Source organism: Hemitrygon akajei, chromosome 6 (genome assembly GCF_048418815.1).
Source record: "Hemitrygon akajei chromosome 6, sHemAka1.3, whole genome shotgun sequence".
Lineage (NCBI taxonomy): Eukaryota > Metazoa > Chordata > Chondrichthyes > Myliobatiformes > Dasyatidae > Hemitrygon > Hemitrygon akajei.
This window is the reverse complement of record NC_133129.1, coordinates 188,437,779-188,458,286: the sequence shown is the minus strand read 5'-3', so window position 1 is coordinate 188,458,286 and position 20,508 is coordinate 188,437,779. Positions and strand designations below refer to the sequence as shown.

The following is a 20,508-nucleotide window of genomic DNA, read 5'->3' as shown; positions in this document are numbered from 1 at the left end:
ACTGACTTTTCAGTGGATGAACAGTCAGGGACAGTGACCACAACTCTTTATCTTTCAGCATACAGGTGACTGGACTGTCAGGAGAGGGAAGGGGGAATGTCAGACAGTGGAGAGCGCCCGTGTGTCCATCCCCCTCGACAACAAGTACACCATTTTGAATACTGTTGGGGGGAAGGGTGACCTACCCGGGGAACCAACAGTGGATGAGTCTCTGGCACTGAGTCTGGCCCTGTGGCTCAGAAGGGTAGGGAACTGAAGGATGGCAGCAGTTATAGGGGACTATATAGACAGGGGGCCAGATAGGTGGATGCAAAAAGGAAACACAGATGGTAGCTTGTCTCCCAGGTGCCAGGGTCCAAGATGTTTCTGGACATGTCCACAATATCCTGATATGAGAGGGTGAGCAGCGAGAAGTCATAGTACATATTGATACCAATTACATAGGAGGAAAAAGGGAGAAGATCCTGAAAAATAAATACAGAATTAGGAAGAAAGCTGAGAAGCAGGACCTGTGCCATGTGGCAGTCAGCATAGGAATGGAATGAAGTGACAGATAAATGTGTGGCTGAAGAATTGTAGCAGTGGGCAGGGATTCAGATTTTATGGATAATTGGGACTTCTTCTGGGGTAGGTATGATCTGCACAAGAGGGAATTCTAAGGGGACCTATATTTTTTTCTGGCAGATTTACTAGAGCTGTTGAGAATACTTTAAACTAAGATGGTAGGGGAATGGGAACAAGGATGATAGTGTTGAGGATGAGCCAGCAGGGTTACAAGTAGATGATGGGTGTAATATGAATGTAAGGAAGGACAAACCAATGATTGGATGCAAATGCAGACAGAGCAAAGAGTTACATTGCACCACATAGGCAAAATTCAAAAGAATGAAAAATGCAGGACTGAAGATGCTCAATTTAAATGTGCATAGCATTTGGAATAAGGTGGATGAACTCATGATACAACTAGGGATTGGTCAGAATGACATTGTGGACAACATTGCATCATGGCTGAAAGAAGGCCATAGTTGGGAGCTTAAGAACAAACAACGTACTTTGTATTGAAATGACAGGCTGGAAAGCATAGGTGGTGGTGAGGCTCGATTGGTAAGAGATGGTATTACACTTTAGAAGGAGGCGACTGAGGGTCAGAGAATGTTGAATCGTTATGGGTGGAGTTATGAAACTGCAAGGGTAAAAAACTATTATGAAATTCATATATAGACCTCCAAATAGTAGCCAAGGGGTTGAGATTGCAAAGGGAGCTGGAAAAGGCATGTAATAAGGATAATGACACAATTGTAATGGGGGGACTTCAATATGCAAGGGGATTGGGAAAATCAGGTTGGTGTCAGATCACAAAAGAGGTAATTTGTTGAATGCCTATGAATGGCTTTATAGAGCAGCTTGTGCTTGAGCCTAGTTGGGGAAAGGTTCTCTCAGACTGGGTGTTGTGTAATAACCCAGATCTTATTAGGGAGCTCAATATGAAGAAACCATTAGGAGGCAGTGATCATAATATGGCTGAATTCATACTGCAACTTGAGAGGGAGAAACATCACACATATGAATCTGTATTGTAATGGAATAAAGGGAATTACAGAGGCATGAGAGAGGAATTTGCCCATATGGATTGGAGCAGGATACTGGTAGGATTACGGCAAAGCAGATATGGCTCTTTCTGGGGACAGTTCAAAAGGCACAGGATAGATATTGTATATCCCATAGATAAAGAAGTTCTCAAATGGTGGGGGTAGGAAACCATGGCTGACAAAGGAAGTTAAGAACAGCATAAAAGCCAAGGAAAAGACATATAAGGTAGCAAAAGTGAGTGGGAAGTTGGATGATTAGGAAGCTTTTAAAATCCAACAAAAGATAACTAAAAAAACTAAGAAGGTAAAATGTGAAATATAAGGGCAAACAAGCCAATAATATAAAGCAGGATACCAAAAGTTTTTTTCAGTTATATAAAGAATAAAAGGGAGAGTTGATATTAGACCACTGGAAATTGATGCTGGTGAGGTAGTAATGTGGAACAAAGAAATGGCAGATGAACTTAATGGATACTTTTCAACTGTCTTTGCTGTTGAAGACACTAGCAGTGTGCCAGAGGTCCATGACTGTCAGGGAGCAGGAGTGAGTGCCATTGTTATTATAAAAGAAAAATTACTAGGCAAACTGAAAGGTGTTAAGGTGCATAAGTCACCTGGACCAGATGGACTACATCCCAAAGTCCTGAGAGAGGTTGCTGAAGAGATAATGGATGCATTGGTCATGATCTTTCAAGAATCACTTGACTCTGGCATGGTCCCAGAGTACTGGAAAATTACAAATGTCACTCCACTCTTTAGGAAGGGAGGAAGGCAAAAGAAAGGAAATTATAGGTCAGTTAGCCTAACCTCAGTGGTTGGGAAAGTGTTGGAGTCTATTATGCAGGATGTGGTTTCTCATTAGTGTTGGAGACTAATAATAAAATAAGTCAAATTCAGCACAGTTTCTGTGAAGGGAAGTCTTCCCTGACAAATCTGTTAGGGTTCTTCGAGGAAGTAACATGCAGGGTGGACAAGGAGAGGCAGCGGATGTTATATTATTTACTTAGATTATCAGAAGGCATCTGATAAGGTGCTACACATGAGGCTGTTTAGAACATAGAACATAGAATAGTACAGCACATTACAGGCCCTTCAGCCCACAATGTTGTGCCGACCCTCAAACCCTGCCTCCCATATCACCCCTCCACCTTAAATTCCTCCATATACCTGTCTAGTAGTCTCTTAAACTTCACTAGTGTATCTGTCTCCACCACTGACTCAGGCAGTGCATTCCACGCACCATCCACTCTCTGAGTGAAAAACCTTCCTCTAATATCCCCCTTGAAATTCCCTCCCCTTACCTTAAAGCCATGTCCTCTTGTACTGAGCAGTGGTGCCCTGGGGAAGAGGCGCTGGCTGTCCACTCTGTCTGTTCCTCTTAATATCTTGTACACCTCTATCATGTCTCCTCTCATCCTCCTTCTCTCCAAAGAGTAAACCCCTAGCTCCCTTAATCTCTGATCATAATCTATACTCTCTAAACCAGGCAGCATCCTGGTAAATCTCCTCTGTACCCTTTCCAATGCTTCCACATCCTTCCTATACTGAGGCGACCAGAACTGGACACAATTCTCCAAGTGTGGCCTAACTAGAGTTTATAGAGCTGCATCATTACATCACGTCTCTTAAACTCTATCCCTCGACTTATGAAAGCTAACACCCCATAAGCTTTCTTAACTACCCTGTCTACCTGTGAGGCAACTTTCAGGGATCTGTGGACATGTACCCCCAGATCCCTCTGCTCCCCCACACTACCAAGTATCCTGCCGTTTACTTTATATTCTGCCTTGGAGTTTGTCCTTCCAAAGTGTACCACCTCACACTTCTCCAGGTTGAACTCCATCTGCCACTTCTCAGCCCACTTCTGCATCCTATCAATGTCTCCCTGCAATCTTCGACAATCCTCTACACTATCTACAACACCACCAACCTTTGTGTCATCTGCAAAGTTGCAAACCCACCCTTCTACCCTCAAATCCAGGTTGTTAATAAAAATCATGAAAAGTAGAGGTCCCAGAACTGATCCTTGTGGGACACCACTAGTCACAGCCCTCCAATCCGAATGTACTGTGTCCACCATGATCCTCTGCATTCTGCATGCAAGCCAATTGGATTGGATAGTGGACTACTTGACAGATAGACCTCAGTATGTGCGGTTGGGAGACTGTAGGTCTGACAAGGTGGTCAGCAGCACAGGAGCGCCGCAGGGAACCGTACTCTCTCCGGTCCTGTTCACCCTGTACACATCAGACTTCCAATATAACTCGGAGTCCTGCCATGTGCAGAAGTTCGCTGATGACACGGCCATAGTGGGGTGTGTCAGGAATGGACAGGAGGAGGAGTATAGGAAACTGATACAGGACTTTGTGATATGGTGCAACTCAAACTACCTGCGTCTCAATATCACCAAGACCAAGGAGATGGTGGTGGACTTTAGGAGATCTAGGCCTCATATGGAGCCAGTGATCATTAATGGAGAATGTGTGGAGCAGGTTAAGACCTACAAGTATCTGGGAGTACAGTTAGATGAGAAGCTAGACTGGACTGCCAACACAGATGCCTTGTGCAGGAAGGCACAGAGTCGACTGTACTTCCTTAGAAGGTTGGCGTCATTCAATGTCTGTAGTGAGATGCTGAAGATGTTCTATAGGTCAGTTGTGGAGAGCGCCCTCTTCTTTGTGGTGGCATGTTGGGGAGGAAGCATTAAGAAGAGGGACGCCTCACGTCTTAATAAGCTGGTAAGGAAGGCGGGCTCTGTCGTGGGCAAAGTACTGGAGAGTTTAACATCGGTAGCTGAGCGAAGGGCGCTGAGTAGGCTACGGTCAATTATGGAAAACTCTGAACATCCTCTACATAGCACCATCCAGAGACAGAGAAGCAGTTTCAGCGACAGGTTACTATCGATGCAATGCTCCTCAGACAGGATGAAGAGGTCAATACTCCCCAATGCCATTAGGCTTTACAATTCAACCGCCAGGACTTAAGAACTTTTTAAAAGCTATTATTAATGCTTCTTGAGATAGTGATTTAGATGCATATCATATTTTTTACTGAGTTAAGTATTGTATGTAATTAGTTTTGCTACAACAAGTGTATGGGACATTGGAAAAAAAAGTTGAATTTCCCCATGGGGATGAATAAAGTATCTATCTATCTATCTATCTATCTATCTATCTATCTATCTATCTATCTATCTATCTATCTATCTAATTCTGAATCCACCTGGCCAAACTTCCCTGGATCCCATGCCTTCTGACTTTCTGAATAAGCCTACCGTGTGGAACCCTGTGTTGATGTGTTTGATCACATCCTCAAAAAATTCAATTAGGCTTGTAAGGCACGACCTGCCTTTCACAAAGCCATGCTGACTATTCCCAAAGTAAACACGAGGAAATCTGAAGATGCTGGAAATTCAAACAACACACACAAAAAATGCTGGTGGAATGCAGCAGGCCAGGCAGCATCTATAGGGAGAAGCGCAGTCGACATTAAGGGTCTCGGCACGAAACATCGACAGCGCTTCTCCCTATAGATGCTGCCTGGCCTGCTGCATTCTACCAGCATTTTTTGTGTGTGTTGCCTGACTATTTCTAATCATTTTATGTCTCTCCAAATGTTCATAAACCCTGCCTCTAAGGATCTTCTCCATCAACTTACCAACCACTGAAGTAAGACTCACTTACTGGTCTATAATTTCCTGGGCTATCTCTACTTCCTTTCTTGAATAATGGAACAACATCTGCAACCCTCCAATCCTCTGGAACCTCTTCCATTCCCTTTGATGATGCAAAGATCATTGCCAGAGGCTCAGCAATCTCCTCTTTCTTAATATCTACATGCTCAAGCTTTACAGTCTGCTGTAAGTTATCCCTACAATTGCCAAAATCCTTTTCCGTGGTGAGTACTGAAGCAAAGAACTCATTAAGAACCTCTGCTGTCTCCTCTTGTTCCATACACACTTTTCCACTGTCACACTTGATTGGTCGTATTCTCTCATGTCTTATCCTCTTGCTGTTCACATACTTGTAGAATGCCTTGGGGTTTTCCTTAATCCCATCTGCCAAGGCCTTCTCATAGCCCCTTCTGACTCTTTTCATTTCTTTCTTAAGCTGCTTCCTGCTAGCCTTATAATCTTCTAGATCTCTATCTTTACCTAGTTTTTTGTACCTTTTGTAAGCTCTTCTTTTCTTCTTGACTAGATTTACAACAGCCTTTGTACTACATGGTTCCTGTACCCTACCATCCTTTCCCTGTCTCATTGGAACGTACCTATGCAGAACTCCACACAAATATCCCCTGAACATTTGCCACATTTCTTCTGTACATTTCACTGAGAACATCTGTTCCCAATTTATGCTTCCAAGTTCCTGCCTGATAGCCACATATTTCCTTTTACTGCAATTAAATGCTTTCCTAACTTGTCTGTTCTGATCCCTCTCCAATGTTATGGTAAAGGAAATAGAATTATGATCACTATCTCCAAAATGCTCTCCCACCAAGAGATCTGACACCTGACCAGGTTCATTTCACAATACCCGATCATATACAGCCTCTCCTCTCGTAGGCATACCTACATATTATGTCAAGAAACCTTCTTGAACACACCTAACAAACTTCACCCCATCTAAACCCTTCGCTCTTGGGAGATGCCAATAGATATTTGGGAATTTAAAATCTCCCACCACGACACCCATATTATTATCATACTTTTCCAGAATCTGTCTCCCTATCTGCTCCTCGATGACCCTGTTACTATTGGGTGGTCTACAAAAAACACACAGTAGAGTTATTGACCTGACGAAGGGTCTCGGCCCGAAACGTTGACTGTTCATTTCCATGGATGCTGCCTGACCTGCTGAGTTCATCCACCATGTTGTAAGACTCCTTCCTGTTCCTAACTTCCACCCACAGAGACTCCGTAGACCATCCCTCCATGTCTTCCTCTTTAAGCTTTTTGAACAATTCCTTGTTCATTGCACAGTATCCAATCCAGAATAGCTGATCACCAAGTGGGCAAACCACAAGCTGTGCTAAAAAGCCATCTCAAAGCTATTCCATAAATTCCCCTCTTTGGATTCAGTATCAACCTATTTTTTCCAATCTACCTGCATATTGAATTCCCTATGACTACTGTAGCGTTGCCCTTTGACATGCATCTTTATTTCCCATTGTAATTTGTAGACCACATCTTTGCTACTATTCAGCTCTACTCACAACGATTCTACACCTTCTGATCCCATGTCACCTCCTTCTAATGATTTAATTTCATTTTTTACCAACAGAGCTACTCCTCCCTTTCTGCCTACCTGTCTGTCCTTTCAATACAATGTGTTTCTTTGGACGTTAAGCTCCCAGCTATTGTCTTTGTTTAGCCATTATTCAGTGATGCCCACAATATCATAGATGCCAATCTGTAACTGTGCGACAAGTTCATCTACCTTATTCCATATACTACATGCATTCAAATAGAACACCATCAATCCTGCATTCACCTTTTTTGATGTTGTCTCCCTTTTACGTTACAACTCATCCCATGGACTGCCTGTCCTTGCTAGCAGTCTCAAGGGTTCAGAGGTTCATTAATTATCAAAGTATACAACTCTGAAATTCTCACTACATACTGCCTCTGTTTGACCCTTGATCCCTCTATGCAACTGTCAAAGATGTATTTTTTTAAAGGCTGTTTTCTCTATGGTTTGATTGTTTATTGAAACATATGCAGCAAGTTTACTGTGGGAGCAAGTTTGAGAAAAGAACATCATTAATGGGTATAGAATTACAGAATCATAGAAATGTACAGCACAGTACAGGACATTTGGCTCACAATGGTGTATAGATCATGTAAACTACACTAGAAACTTCCTAGATTACCCTACCACATAGCCCTCTATTTTCCTAACCTCCATGTACCTATCTAAGAGTTTACTAAAAGACCCTATTGTATCTGCCTCTACAACTGTTGCTGGTAGTACATTCCACACACTCACCACTCTCTGTGTGAAAAACTTACCTCTGACATCCCCCTTGTATCCATTTCCAAGCACTTTAACACATCCCCTCATGTTAGCCATTTCAGCCCTGGGGAAAAGCCTCTGGCTATCCATATGATCAATGCTTCTCATCATCTTATACACCTCTATCAGGTCACCTCTCATCCTCCGTCATTCCAAGGAGAAAAGCCTGAGTTCACTCAGCCTATTCTCATAAGACATGCTCTTCAATCCAGGCAGCATCCTTGTAAAACTCCTCTGCACCCTTTCTATGGTTTCCACATCCTTCCTGTACTGAGGAGACCAGAACTGAGGAAATACTCCAAGTGGTGTCTAACTAAGGTTTAGCTTTAACATTACCTTGCAGCTCTTGAAATCAATCCCATGGTTAATACTAGAATGATTCCGGAAATGAGAGAGTTAACATATGAGGAACGTTTGACCGTTTGTGGACTGTACTCCTTGGAGTTTAGAAGAATGAGGGGGGACCTCATAGAAACATTTTGAATGTTGAAAGGCATGGACAGAGTGGATATGACAAAGTCGTTTCCCATGGTGGGGGAGTTTAGTATGAGAGGACATGACTTGAGGATTGCAGGGCGTCCATTCAGAACAGAGATGCGAAAAAAAAATTTTAGCCAGAGGGTGGTGAATCTGTGGAATTTGTTGCCACGGGCAGCAGTGGAGGCCGGGTCATTGGGTGTATTTAAGGCAGAGATTTATAGGTATCTGAGTAGTTAGGGCATCAAAGGTTATGATGAGAAGGTGGGGGAATGGGACTAAAGGGGAGATTGGATCAGCTCATGATGAAATGGCGGAGCAGACTCAATGGTCTGAATGGCCGACCTGCTCCTTTGTCTTATGGTCTAATGAAGGGCATCACATCAATCTCCTTCTTAACAACACTGTCAACCTGCGCAGCAGCTTTGAGTGCCCTATAGACATGGACCCCAAGATCTCGCTCATATTCCACACTGTCAAGGGTCTAACCATTAATATTATATTCAGTCTTCAAATTTGACCTATCAAAATGAACCACTTCACACTTATCTGGGTTGAACTCCATCTGCTACTTCTCAGCCCAGTTCTGCATTCTATTGATGTCCCACTTGGTGTGATATACTGCATCCAGTGCTCCCGGTGCGGCCTTCTATATATTGCTGAGACCCGACGCAGACTGGGAGAATGTTTCGCTGAACACCTACACTCTGTCTGCCAGAGAAAACAGGATCTCTCAGTGGCCACACATTTTAATTCCACATCTCATTCCCATTCTGATATGTCTATCCATAGCCTCCTCTACTGTAAAGATGAAGCCACACTCAGGTTGGAGGAACAACACTTTATATCTCGTCTGGGTAGCCTCCAACCTGATGGCATGAACATTGATTTCTCTAATTTCCGTTAACACCCTGCCGCCCCTTCTTACCCCATCCCTTATTTATTTATTATTTTTTCCCTTTTTTTCTTTTTCTCTCTTTTTTCTCTCTCCGTCCCTCTCACAATCACTTCTTGTCTGCTCTCCATCTCCCTCTGGTGCTCCCCTCCCCCTTTCTTTCTCCCTAGACCTCCTGTCCCATGATCTTCTCCCTTCTTCAACTGTGTATCTCTTTTGCCAATCAACTTTCCAGCTCTTAGCTTCATCCCTCCACCTTCTGTCTTCTCCTATCATTTTGGATCTCCCCTTCCCCCTCCCACTTTCAAATCTCTTACTATCTTTTCTTTCAATTAGTCCTGATGAAGGGTCTCGGCCCAAAATGTTGTCTGTACTTCTTCCTATAGATGCTGCCTGGCCTTCTGTGTTCCACCAGCATTTTGCATGTGTTGCTTGAATTTCCAGCATCTGCAGATTTCCTTGTGTTTGATGTCCCACTGTAACCTCTGACAACCCTCCAGACAATCCACAATATCCCCAATTTATGTGTTATCAGCAATCTTATTAACCCACCCTTCTACTTCATCATCCAGGTCATTTTAAAAAATCATAAAGAGGAGGCATTCCAGAACAGATCCTTGCAGAACACCACTGGTTACCATCCTCAATGCAGAATATGAACCTTCCACAACCATCCTTTGCCTTCTGTGGGCAAGCCAATTCTGGATCCACAAAGCAAGGTCTCCTTGGATCCCATGCTTCCTTACTTTCTGAGAACCTTATGAAATGCCTTACTGAAATCCATATACACTACATCCACAGCTCTACTGTCATCAATGTGTTTTGTTACCTCCTCAAATTTTCTAGAGCTCAAACAGTATCAAAATGTTTTTTCAAACTCACTCTTAGCAGATGTGCAAAGATGCCCATCTGATAAAAATCAGATAGTTATTACCACTGCATGTATGGTAGCTAATTGTGATCTCTCTTCAAACATTATCTGCATAGTTGTTTACCACATAACATCCAGTATTTCTATCCTGTGTCAACAGCCTGACTGTGATCAGAGTAGAAAAAACCACTGTGCTGACCACCAAATGTCATCTGCTATAATTATTTATACAAGTGTTAACTAGGTCAGAAAGTGATGTTTTCCTATCTACCACTCGAACTGTCTTCTATTACAATTGCGATTATCTTCACTGCCAAACTGGAGTGGCCCATATATCACCTTGTCATGGTCAGTTTGATTCTCCACCCTTAGTCTCTCCTCCCATCTCTGCAGCTGCCAGAATTTACAAATGAAGGCTTGAGGTTCTTCTGATGTTTTTTGTTGTGTAAGTTAGCTTTACATGCCTTCCAGACAGATCATTCTGCACACAAGTATATCAAGATAGTACAAAGAAAAACAGAATACAGAAAGAAGTGTTATAATTGCAGAGAAAGTGAATTGGATTGGTTTATTATTATCATATGCACAAAGGTACAGTGAAAAGCTTGTCTTGCATACTCTTCACAAAGATAAATTCATTATACAGTACATTGAGGTAGAACAAGATAAAACAATAGAAGTAAGGTGTGACAAGAGTCCTTGATGAGGATGTTTTGCACCCAAATGCTGGTATATTCAAGGCTAGGATCGAGAAATGGAATAAACTGGATTGAGGAACTGAGCGCAAAACAAAGCAATAGATGATATCTCTGGTTGGGCTTACAAATGAGCACTGAGGCTTCTTCTTCATCTGACTTTTAATGGTGGTTGGCAGTTCAACATAATGTTGCATTACTGCCACCAACTGGACTGGAGTGCCATGTAGAGAGTTGGAAAATAAAACCCCTACTAGTTCTTCATCAAGTGAAAACTAAATTATCCCAAAAAGCCTTATAGAATATAAATAATGAAAGACAATATTATGAATTAAATTAAAGCCACTTCCATAACTTGGTGAAGGGCTTTTCAATGAAAACTATGAACACCCAAAGATAGTAATGAAGCCTGCATTTGCTTTCTTTCAACCTTAAATGCTTCACATTGTAATATAATGTGTTCAACTGTTTCATAATGATGTAAAACCCTACACACCCCAGAGTGATGTTTTCCAACAAGATATAAGGAATATTAAACATAGTATACGCAATTCTAGGTCGAGTCAATATAATTCCTTCACTGAGCACTAAGGCTCCATTCAGAGTGTTCTTTCAATACTCAGTTCTTGGCATCCAAAGCATGATTGCCAATTTTCAGGACTGTTCTGAATCTTTAAAGGGGCTGTGTCAGCTATCCACACTCTGGAGAGTTAGAATGTCTAAACACCAGGAGCTGGCGCAGTTGGGTGCATGTTGTAACATAAGGTGAGTAAAAAATCAGGGCAGGGTTCCCCTGTGACCATTCACCACAGTAACAAGTATTATCCCTTTGGATACTGTTGGCAGTGGGGAGGCGAATGACCTATCAGGGTAAAGCAGCTGCAGCCAGGGCAGTGGAACTGTGGCTGGCTCGGAGGCTCAGCAGGAAAGGATAAAGTCAGACAGAGCAGTAGTGATAGGAGACCTAATCATTGTGAAATTTACTAATTACTGTAGAGACTCCATGTCCCAACTGGTAGCCTAGGTATCTGGTATCCCATTTTATCCACTCACATATTTGTAGATTGAGAGTGAGACCAACAGCATGAATATTCCCCAAGACCCTGTGCAAATGATCCAGATGCTTTGAACACATCTGGCTATAAACAACCACTTCATCCAGGTAGGCTGTACTGCTGTCCTCACAGAACTGGAGCATTGCTGCTCTACCCTGAAGAACAAAGTGCATCACAGAGAACTAAAACAGACCCAGGTGCATGCAGAAGGCAGTGAGGGGTTTTGATTGGTCATCCAGGGAACCTGCCAGTAAATTTTGCAAAGGTCCACTGTAATAATTTAGTTTGCCTGTCCAATCCTTAAGAATAGGTCCTCAATGTGGGACTGAGGATAAGCGTTAAGAAAAGAAATGGCATTCAACTTCTGAAATCAATGCATATCCTTCGGTTGCTATCCTTCTTGGGGATGATAATGATAGGACTGCTCCACTCATTATTTGAAGGCTCGATGACTTCAAACTCCAGCATGGTTTGAATCTCATCCTGAAGGACCCCACAAGTCACTCTGGCAATCTGTAGCAGTGTTGGAGTACTGATCCTGATGGAATGTTTTAGGACCTTTGTCAGCTCTGGACTCTGCTGGAACAGCTCAGGAAAGTCAGCTAAGACCTCTGCAGCTCTGTTGGTTGGCAGCCATTGAGATGGGAGAGGCAAACTTTCCCACGAGGTACCAGGACTCTTCAACCCCTTCCAATTCATCTTCATTGGATACATCATCTGTACAAATGTCAACAGAGACTGGAGAAGGTGCCATTGCTGGAGTGACTTCTAGGCCTTTGGTTTCCTCCCTCACGCAGACTAGCATCCAAATTAAGTATAGAATGTAACCCAACCATTGCTTTGGTTTTAGCATGAGTCATGCAAAAATGCAAAACAGCACTATTCACTACTGGAGTGACAGACAGAGTGGCTAATTCTCTTCCTCATGTAACACAGGCAAATCTCTCCCTAGAATCATATCAACTGGTAGTTTCTCCAGTATCCCCATGTTCATCAAGTACTTATGGTCATTCTGCTTAATAGCAAGTTCTGCCAGTGGCTTAGACTTCCTGTCACCATGTACACACTGGACAGGTGTTTGGTGACTATAGTCAACACCAAAAACAGGGGCATAATTCAATAATTAATTACAGTGGCTACCAGAATCTAAAAGAGCTTTAATGGGTTTTCCATTAACTTTGACTATTATAAGCATAGATATGAGAAAATCTGCAGATGCTGGAAATCCGGGCAACACACAAAATGCTGGAGGAACTCAGCAGGCTAGGTAGCATCTATGGAAAAAAAGTACAGTCAACATTTCAGGCCAAAACCCTAGGCTCAAAACGTCAACTGTACTTTTTTCCATAGCTTCTGCCTGGCCTGCTGAGTTCCTCCAGCAATCTTTGTGTGTCACAAGGTTAATTCCTGAGATGTCAGGACTGTCTTTCGCAGAGAGGTTAGAGAGACTAGGCTTGTACATGCTGGAATTAAAGAGATTGAGAGGGGATCTGATTGCAACATATAAGATTATTAAGGGATTGGACAAGATAGAGGCAGGAAATATGTTCCAGATGCTGGGAGAGTCCAGTACCAGAGGGCATGGTTTGAGAATAAGGGGTAGGTCATTTAGGACAGAGTTAAGGAAAAACTTCTTCTCCCAGAGAGTTGTGGGGGTCTGGAATGCACTGCCTCAGAAGGCAGTGGAGGCCAATTCTCTGGATGCTTTCAAGAAGGAGCTAGATAGGTATCCTATGGATAGGGGAATCAAGGGATATGGGGACAAGGCAGGAACCGGGTATTAATAGTAGATGATCAGCCATGATCTCAAAATGGTGGTGCAGGCTCGAAGGGCCGAATGGTCTACTTCTGCACCTATTGTCTATTGTCTATAAGCATAGGCTTTTTACCCTCACACTCTGCTTGTTTTCCTTTACCATGATTCTGTGCTGTATTTCTCTGTGCCTCTATGACCCCTCCAAATACAGGGACCTTACTATCACTTAATTCTGCTGTAGTTCTGTCGCGTCTGAATGGTGGGGCATGGAGCACAAGTGAAGGAGGGATTATTTCACCCTTGTCCAATCGTCGCATCACACCCATTTAACGTTTGCCACGCCTCATAAATCTGGAGTGCAAGCACACGCACCTCTGTTGACCTACGTTTACGCTAGTCGTTGGTTTTGAGAAACACTCCTTTTCGCATCTTGCTTGAGCTCGCCCGCTATCCCGCACCGGTCCAGGATGGAGTACAGAAGTGATCAGATCCCAATGGCTCCTCGCACGGTTCAGGTGGTGCCTGATATGCTCCCCGTCCGCGATCACCTGCCCTGGTCCATCTTCAACTTGTTCTACATGAATTTCTGCTGCTTGGGCTTAACTGCCATGGTGTTTTCGATTAAGGTGAGTAGGGATCAGTGATGGGATGACTGCAAACAGAAGGGAAAGAAATCTAGAGACGGGGATGGGTGACACTAGTCGGGGAGAAGCGAGGCTGGCAGTTCGGCTGGGAAAGAGGAGACACGGGGATGCGGAGAGAAGGTCGAGCGGGAAGAGGTGACTACCGCTGGGAGGAACCTTCGCCAGTTAAATCCTCATCGGGGGCAGCCCTGGGAATGAAGTGCCGATGAAAAGTTCGCAGGACAGTCAAATCCACCGGGCGCCGAAGCTCCTGGGATCTCCACCCGTTATCAGTATATGGGGGAATTAAACCATCATCAATATCACTGACCAAAATAAAATTCAAAAAGTGTTGCTTATAACCATATAACAATTACAGCACGGAAACAGGCCATCACGGCCCTTCTAGTCCGTGCCGAATGCTTACTCTCACCTAGTCCCACTGACCCGCACTCAGCCCATAACCCTCCATTCCTTTCCTGTCCATATACCTATCCAATTTTGCTTTAAATGACAATACCGAACCTGCCTCTACCACTTCTACTGGAAGCTCATTCCACACAGCTACCACTCCCTGAATAAAGAAATTCCCCCCCATGTTACCCTTAAACTTTTGCCCCCTAAGTCTCAACTCATGTCCTCTTGGTTGAATCTCTCCTACTCTCAATGGAAAAAGCCTATCTCCGTCAACTCTCATAATTTTATTCCTCAGAATTTTTTTGTTTGTTTATGTTAAATTGCTTGAAGCTGAACACAAATATAATTTCAGAATACTTGTCTCAACTAGGAATTTGGCAAATAATTATTTTTATTTATTAAATATAATACTCAGAGTATTATATATATAGTCACCCCTTATGCGTGGTGTGCACATGTATTTTTCCCTCAGTCTCAGGTTCAGCGCAGTATCCTTGCTGTTCCTAGTAATGTGCTCTTCTGGACCGAGACCTCAGATGTTGTTCCCGGGATTTGTTGAAGCCACTCTCCCAGTCTAAGTGTAACAGCCCCAAGTGCCCCTGTTACCACTGGGATTACTCTGGCTTTAACCTTCCACATCCTTTCTATCTGCTCTTTTGAGCCCTAGTTTTTCTCCAGCTTCTCACAATCTTTCTTTCTGATGTTACAGGATTGCCACATTTATTACTATTGCTTTCTTCCATTCCTTGTCCAGTATTACTATGCCTGGTTGGTTGGCCAGTACCTACTTACAGTCTGTATTTGGAAGTTTCACAGGATCTTAGCTCTGCCATTCTCCACTACCTTCTTGGGTGTTTCCCATTTGGACTTGGGAGTGTCCAATCCATACTCAGCACAGATGTTCCTGGACACAATTCCTGCAGCTTGGTTGTGCCATTTAGTGTATGCTGTCCCTGCCTGCATCTTGCACCCTGCTACTATTTACTGGATGGTTTCAGCAGATTCCATGCACAGTTTGCATCTTGGATCTTGTCCCCTGTTCCTATTGCTCTTCTGCTCAGTGCCAGTTCTTGTGTGGTCATGAGAGGTTCATCTGTGCTGTCCCTCAGCCCTATCATTTCCAGCCATTGGTAGGATTTTCTTATGTCAGTCACCTCTGATATCTGGTGATGATGCATCCAGTGCACTGGCTTGCCCTGCTATGGCTTCTAGTCCTCTGGCTCTGCCTCACCCACTTCCATTTCCATGTCCCCTGCCTGCTGTCTGAGGTATTCTCCTAGCAGGTCATCCTTATCGGCCATCTTCCTGACATACTCAGGGATGTTTCGCATTTCTTCCAGGACTGTGGCTTTGGCAGTTCCAAGTCTACATCCTCCTTTATTTCGGTGGGTGCATAGTCGAGTGACGTTGGACTATGGATGGAATCTTCCATGTATTGTTAGAAATTTCTGGGTCTTGATGTCAGTGGCTTCCAGTTCATTCCTTGGACAACACATTATTGTGGCTGGGTATCTGATGACTGGTAGGGTGAATGTGTTGATGGCTCTGATCTTGTTCTTCTCATTCAGCTGCCTCACTCCTCAGAGATAGTTAGAACCTTTCTTGCGTCCTCACCATGGCTTCTGTGCCTCTGCAGTATCCCCAGGTATTTGTAGCTGTCCTATACATTTGGTAGGGTGCCTTTAGGTAACTTTACTCTTTTTCAGTCTTTATGAGTTTGCCTCTTTTCACTACCATCCGGCTGCACTTTTTAAGTCCAAGTGATATCCTGATGTTTCTGTTTTACACCCCTTTCAGCTGGATTTGTGGGTCAATGTCTCCTTCATTTCTGGCATACAGCTTGATGTCACCCGTTTACAGGAGGTGGCTGATGGTCACTCCACTCTTGAACCTTGACCCCTATCTACTCTTTGAGATGCTCTGGCTGAGGTGGGGGGGGGGGGGATCAGCGTTTGAATATAATTACATATTAAATGGAAACACTGGGATGGTATTTGGCCTCAAGGGTGCCAGGGTCAGGGATTTCACAGATCAGGTTCATGGTATTCAAAGGTGGCAGGATGAACAGTCAGAAGTCATGGTACATATTGGCACCAATTGACATTGATAGAAAAGGTAAGATGGTCCTGAAGAGAGAGTTTAAAGGAGCTGGGTAGAAAGCTGAAAAACAGGACCTCCAGGATAGTACTCTCTGAATTGCTACCCTTGTCACACACCACTGAGGGTAAGAATAGGATGACTTGGCATGTGAATGTGTAGCTGAGGAACTGGTGCAGGGGCAGGGACTCAGACTTATGGATCATTAGGATCTCTTCTGGGGAAGGTATGACCTGTACAGAAGGGATGAGTTACACCTGAACACGACGGGAACCAATATCCTTACATCCAGGTTTGCTTAGAGTTGTTCTGGAGGGTTTATATTAATTTGACAAGGAGGTGTTTAAACAGGGTGATGGTGCTGAGAATGACAGAGTTGGTTTACAAACAGAGGAAGTGTGTAGTGAGACTTCTAACAAGGAGAGGCAGATGATAGGGCAAAATTGTAGTCAACATGTTGAGTTGTAATGTAAAAGGTGGACAAAATTGAAAAAGGTGATGATTACAGGACTGTAGGTATATTTGAATGTGTGCTGTGTACAGTATATGGTAGATGAACTTGTTGCACAGTTACAGATTGACATGTATGACGTGGGTATCACAGAATCATGGTTGAAAGAAGATTATAGCTGGGAGCTTAACATCCAAGCATACACATTGTATCAAAAAGACAGGCTAGTAGGTAGTTCCGTTTTTCCCCTCCTCAGCCCCACTCCCCAACCTTCTCCCTGTAATCTTTGATGTCATGTCCAATCCAGAACCTATCAAGCTCTGCCTTAAATACACCCAACAATCCGGCCTCCACAGCTGCTTGGAGTAATAAATTCTACAAATTCACCATCCTCTCATAATTTTATTCCTCAGAATTTTTTTGTTGTGGCAGAGTACAAAGTAAATGACAGGATACTTGGTAGTGTGGAGGAGCAGAGGGATCTGGGGGTACATGTCCATAGATCCCTGAAAGTTGCCTCACAGGTTGATAGGGTAGTTAAGAAATCTCATGGGGTGTTAGCTTTCATAAGTCGAGGGATAGAGTTTAAGAGATGCGATGTAATGATGCAGCTCTGTAAAACTGTGGTTAGGCCACACTTGGAGTACTGTTTCCAGTTCTGGTCGCCTCAGTATAGGAAGGATGTGGAAGCATTGGAAAGGGTACAGAGGAGATTTACCAGGATGCTGCTTGGTTTAGAGTATGGATTATGATCAGAGATTAAGGAGTTAGGGCTTTACTCTTTGGAGAGAAGGAGGATGAGAGGAGACATGATAGAGGTGTACAAGATATTAAGAGGAATAGACAGAATGGACAGCCAGTGCCTCTTCCCCAGGGCACCACTGCTCAGTACAAGAGGACATGGCTTTAAGGTAAGGGTTGGCAAGTTCAAGGGGGATATTAGAGGAAGGTTTTTCACTCAGAGAGTGGTTGGTGCATGGAATGCACTGCCTGAGTCAGTGGTGAAGGCAGATCACTAGTGAAGTTTAAGAGACTACTAGACGGGTATATGGAGGAATTTAAGGTGGAGGGTTATATGGGAGGCAGGGTTTGAGAGTCAGCACAACATTGTGGGCCGAAGGGCCTGTAATGTGCTGTACTATTCTATGTCCTATGTTCTATGTAGTGATGTCTTGCAGCATACTGAAAAACTTGAGCATGTAGATATTAAGAAGGAGGATGTGCTAGAGCTTTGGAAAGCATCAAACTGGATAAGTTGCCAGGACCGGACAAGATGTAGCCCAGGCTACTGTGGGAGGCGAGGGAGGAGATTGCTGAGCCTCTGGTGATGATCTTTGCATCATCAATGGGGATGTGAGAGGTTCCGGATGATGGGAGAGTTGCGGATTTGTTGCTTTATTCAAGAAAGGGAGTAGAGATAGCCCAGGAAATTTTCAACCAGTGAGTCTTACTTTAGTGGTTGGTAAGTTGATGGAGAAGATCCTGAGAGGCAGGATTTATGAATGTTTGGAGAGGTATAATATGATTAGAAGTAGTCAGCATTGCTTTGTCAAGGGCAGGTGGTGCTTTATGAGCCTAATTGAATTTTTTGAGGATATGACTAAACACGTTGATGAAGGAAGAGCAGTAGATGTAGTGTATATAGATTTTAGCAAGGCATTTGATAAGGTACCCCATGCAAAGCTTATTGCAAAAGTAAGGAGGCATGGGATCCAAGCGGACATCGCTTTGTGGATCCAGAACTGGCTTGCCCTCAGAAGGCAAAGACTGGTTGTAGACAGGTTGGATTCTGCATGGAGGTTGGTCACCAGTGGGGTGCCTCAGGGATCTGTTCTGGGACCCTTACTCTTCGTGATATTTATAAATGACCTGGATGAGGAAGTGGAGGGATGGGTTAGTAAGGTTGCTGATGACACCAAGGTTGGAGGTGTTGTGGATAGTGAGGAGGGCTGCCAAAAGTTACAGTGGGACATTGATAGGATGCAAAACTGAGAAGTGGCAGATGGAGTTCAACCCAGATAAGTCTGAAGTGGTTCGTTTTGGTAGGTCAAATATGATGCAGAATATAGTATTAATGGTAAGACTCTTGGCAGTGTGGAGGATCAGAGAGATCTTGGGGTCCAAGTCCATAGGACGCTCAAAGCAGCTGTGCAGGTTGACTCTGTGGTTAAGAAGACGTATGGTGTATTGGCCTTCATGAATCATGGAATTGAATTTAGGAGCCGAGAGGTAATGTTGCAGCTATATTAGGCCCTGGTCAGACCCCACTTGGAGTACTGTGCTGTGTTCTGGTCGCCTCACTACAGGAAGGATGTGGAAGCCATAGAAAAGGTGCAGAGGAGATTTACAAGGATGTTGCCTGGATTGGGGAGCATGCCTTATGAGAATAGGTTGAGTGAACTCAGCCTTTTCTCCTTGGAGTGATGGAGGATGAGAGGTGACTTGATAGAGGTGCAAAAGATGATGAGAGGCATTGATTGTGTGGATAGTCATAGGCTTTTTCCCAGGGCTGAAATAGTTGCCACAAGGGGACACAGGTTTAAGGTGCTGGGGAGCAGGTACAGAGGAGATGTCGGGTAAGTTTTTTACTCAGAGAGTGGTGAGTGCGCGGAATGGGCTGCCAGCAACGGTGGTGGAGGCAGATATGGTAGGGTCTTTTAAGAGGCTTTTGGATAGGTACATGGAGCTTAGTAAAATAGAGAAGCTATAAGTAAGCCTAGTAATTTCTAAGGTAGGGACATGTTTGGCACAACTTTGTGGGCCAAAGGGCGTGTATTGTGCTGTAGGTTTTCTGTGTTTCTATGAAACCATGCTGACTACGGCCTAATTTATCAAGTGCCTTTAAGTACCCTGAGAACTCATCCTTAATAATTGACTCCAATATCTTCCCAACTACTGAGGTCAGACTAAATAGCCTATAATTTCCTTTCTTCTGCCTCTCTCTCATCTTAAAGAGTGGAGTGATATTTGCAATTTTCCACTCTTCCAGAACCATTCCAGAATCGAGTGATCTCTGAAAGATAATTTTTCCTTGGAGCGACGGAGGATGAGAAGTGACCTGATAGAGGTGTATAAGATGATGAAAGGCATTGATCATGTGGATAGTCAGAGGCTTTTCCCAGGGCTGAAATGGCTGACATGAGAGGGCACAGTTTTAAGGTGCTTGAAAGTAAGTACAGAGGAGATATCAGGGGTAAGTTTTTTTACGCAGAGAGTGATGAGTATGTGGAATGGGCTGCCAGCGACTGTGGTGGAGTTGGATACAATAGGGTCTTTTAAGAGACTCCTAGATAGTTACATGGACCTTAGAATAATAGAGGGCTATTTGTAACTTAAGGTAGATTCGAAAGTAAGTGCATGTTCGGCACAGTATTGTGGGCTGAAGGGTTTGTATTTTGTAGTAGGTTTTCTATGTCTATCATTACAAATGTCTCCACAAACTCTTCAGCCACCTCTCTCAGAACCCTGGGTGTACACCATCTGGTTTATGTGACTTGTCTGCCTTCAGACCTTACAATTTCCATGAACCTTAACTCTAGTAATGATAACTTCACATACTTCATGACTC

At 43.6% G+C, this 20,508-nt stretch overlaps 1 protein-coding gene across 1 annotated transcript in view; it reads left to right on the top strand.

The window, feature by feature from the left end:
* Positions 1 to 13,754: 13,754 nt before the first annotated feature.
* The window catches only part of LOC140728784 (dispanin subfamily A member 2b-like), an 80,305-nt gene continuing 73,551 nt past the window's right edge, over positions 13,755 to 20,508 (top strand). Inside the window, exon 1 of the mRNA XM_073047741.1 lies at positions 13,755 to 13,978. Coding sequence (XP_072903842.1) covers positions 13,820 to 13,978 — 159 coding nt within the window. The 5' untranslated portion in view covers positions 13,755 to 13,819. The remainder of the gene's footprint in view (positions 13,979 to 20,508) is intronic.